Source organism: Gavialis gangeticus, unplaced genomic scaffold (genome assembly GCF_001723915.1).
Source record: "Gavialis gangeticus isolate Ggan-Ray unplaced genomic scaffold, GavGan_comp1, whole genome shotgun sequence".
NCBI classification, from domain to species: Eukaryota; Metazoa; Chordata; order Crocodylia; family Gavialidae; genus Gavialis; species Gavialis gangeticus.
This window is the reverse complement of record NW_017729024.1, coordinates 90629519-90630391: the sequence shown is the minus strand read 5'-3', so window position 1 is coordinate 90630391 and position 873 is coordinate 90629519. Positions and strand designations below refer to the sequence as shown.

The 873-nt window shown below is 64.3% G+C and overlaps 1 protein-coding gene across 1 annotated transcript in view; it reads right to left on the bottom strand.

Moving 5' to 3' along the window:
• The window catches only part of ISCA1 (iron-sulfur cluster assembly 1), a 28480-nt gene extending 27918 nt beyond the window's left edge, over positions 1–562 (bottom strand). The window contains exon 1 of the mRNA XM_019517369.1: positions 412–562. Within this exon, the coding sequence (XP_019372914.1) occupies positions 412–492 (81 nt within the window). The 5' untranslated portion in view covers positions 493–562. The remainder of the gene's footprint in view (positions 1–411) is intronic.
• Positions 563–873: the final 311 nt, after the last annotated feature.

The window sequence follows — 873 nt, the reverse complement described above, 5'->3', positions numbered from 1 at the left end:
AAAAAAAAAAAAAGAAGACCCTTCCAGCTCCTTCTGACAGCCAGTCTGCAGCTTCTGTCACCTGACTGAAAACAAGAGGCCAGAGGCAGGTCCAAACCCAAGCCCAGACTGTCCCTGCTGGATGGGGCAAATGCGCAGCTGCTGTTAGGACCCTTCTTTTTGCTTCTCCCTCACAGCTCGTCCCGCTGTCGCCTACAGTAAGCAGCGCCCGGGTGCGGACAACACAAGGGCAGCGATACGGGGTGAGGGCGGACAAACCACGCAACCGTTAATGGCCAGTCGCGAGCCCGAACGCGAGCCCGCGGCGCATGCGCAGAGCGCCCCCGTCCGCCCGGCCCCTGTTTACTGCAGGCAGAGCTAGGAGCTCGCTGCTTCACCAGCCCGCTCCCTCCCACCCGCCGCGACACTGACCAGCGTAAGGGCGGCGCGGGTGGCCTGTATCTTCCTCTTGCTCACGGCACGGACCGTGGCTCTGACCACCGAGGAGGCCATCTCCTCCCCCCACGCCTTAGCCCCGTCCTCTACCCTCTGCCATGGGCACCGCCAGCGTCACTGCGCAATGCGTTCGGTATACGTCATCTCCCCCAGCCGGTTCTGCCTGGCGATTGGATGGAAGCGGGGGACCAATAGCCGCTTTACTCAGCCGGCCGTTGCTAAGCGCCGGCGCGTCCCTCCTGGTCACCTCCCCCCTCAGCTCAACACAAGACCCCGGGGGCTCGAGCCTTGCTGTGAGGGCTGGCACTCGCCTCAAGGCGCATGCGCAGGGGTGGCAGGAAGTGAGCTGCGATAGGGGTTTGAGCCGTAGGGTCCGGGGGGGCGCGCAGCACTTTGTGTGCATGCGCGTTGCGGCCGTTGTGAGCGCCTCCTGTAGTC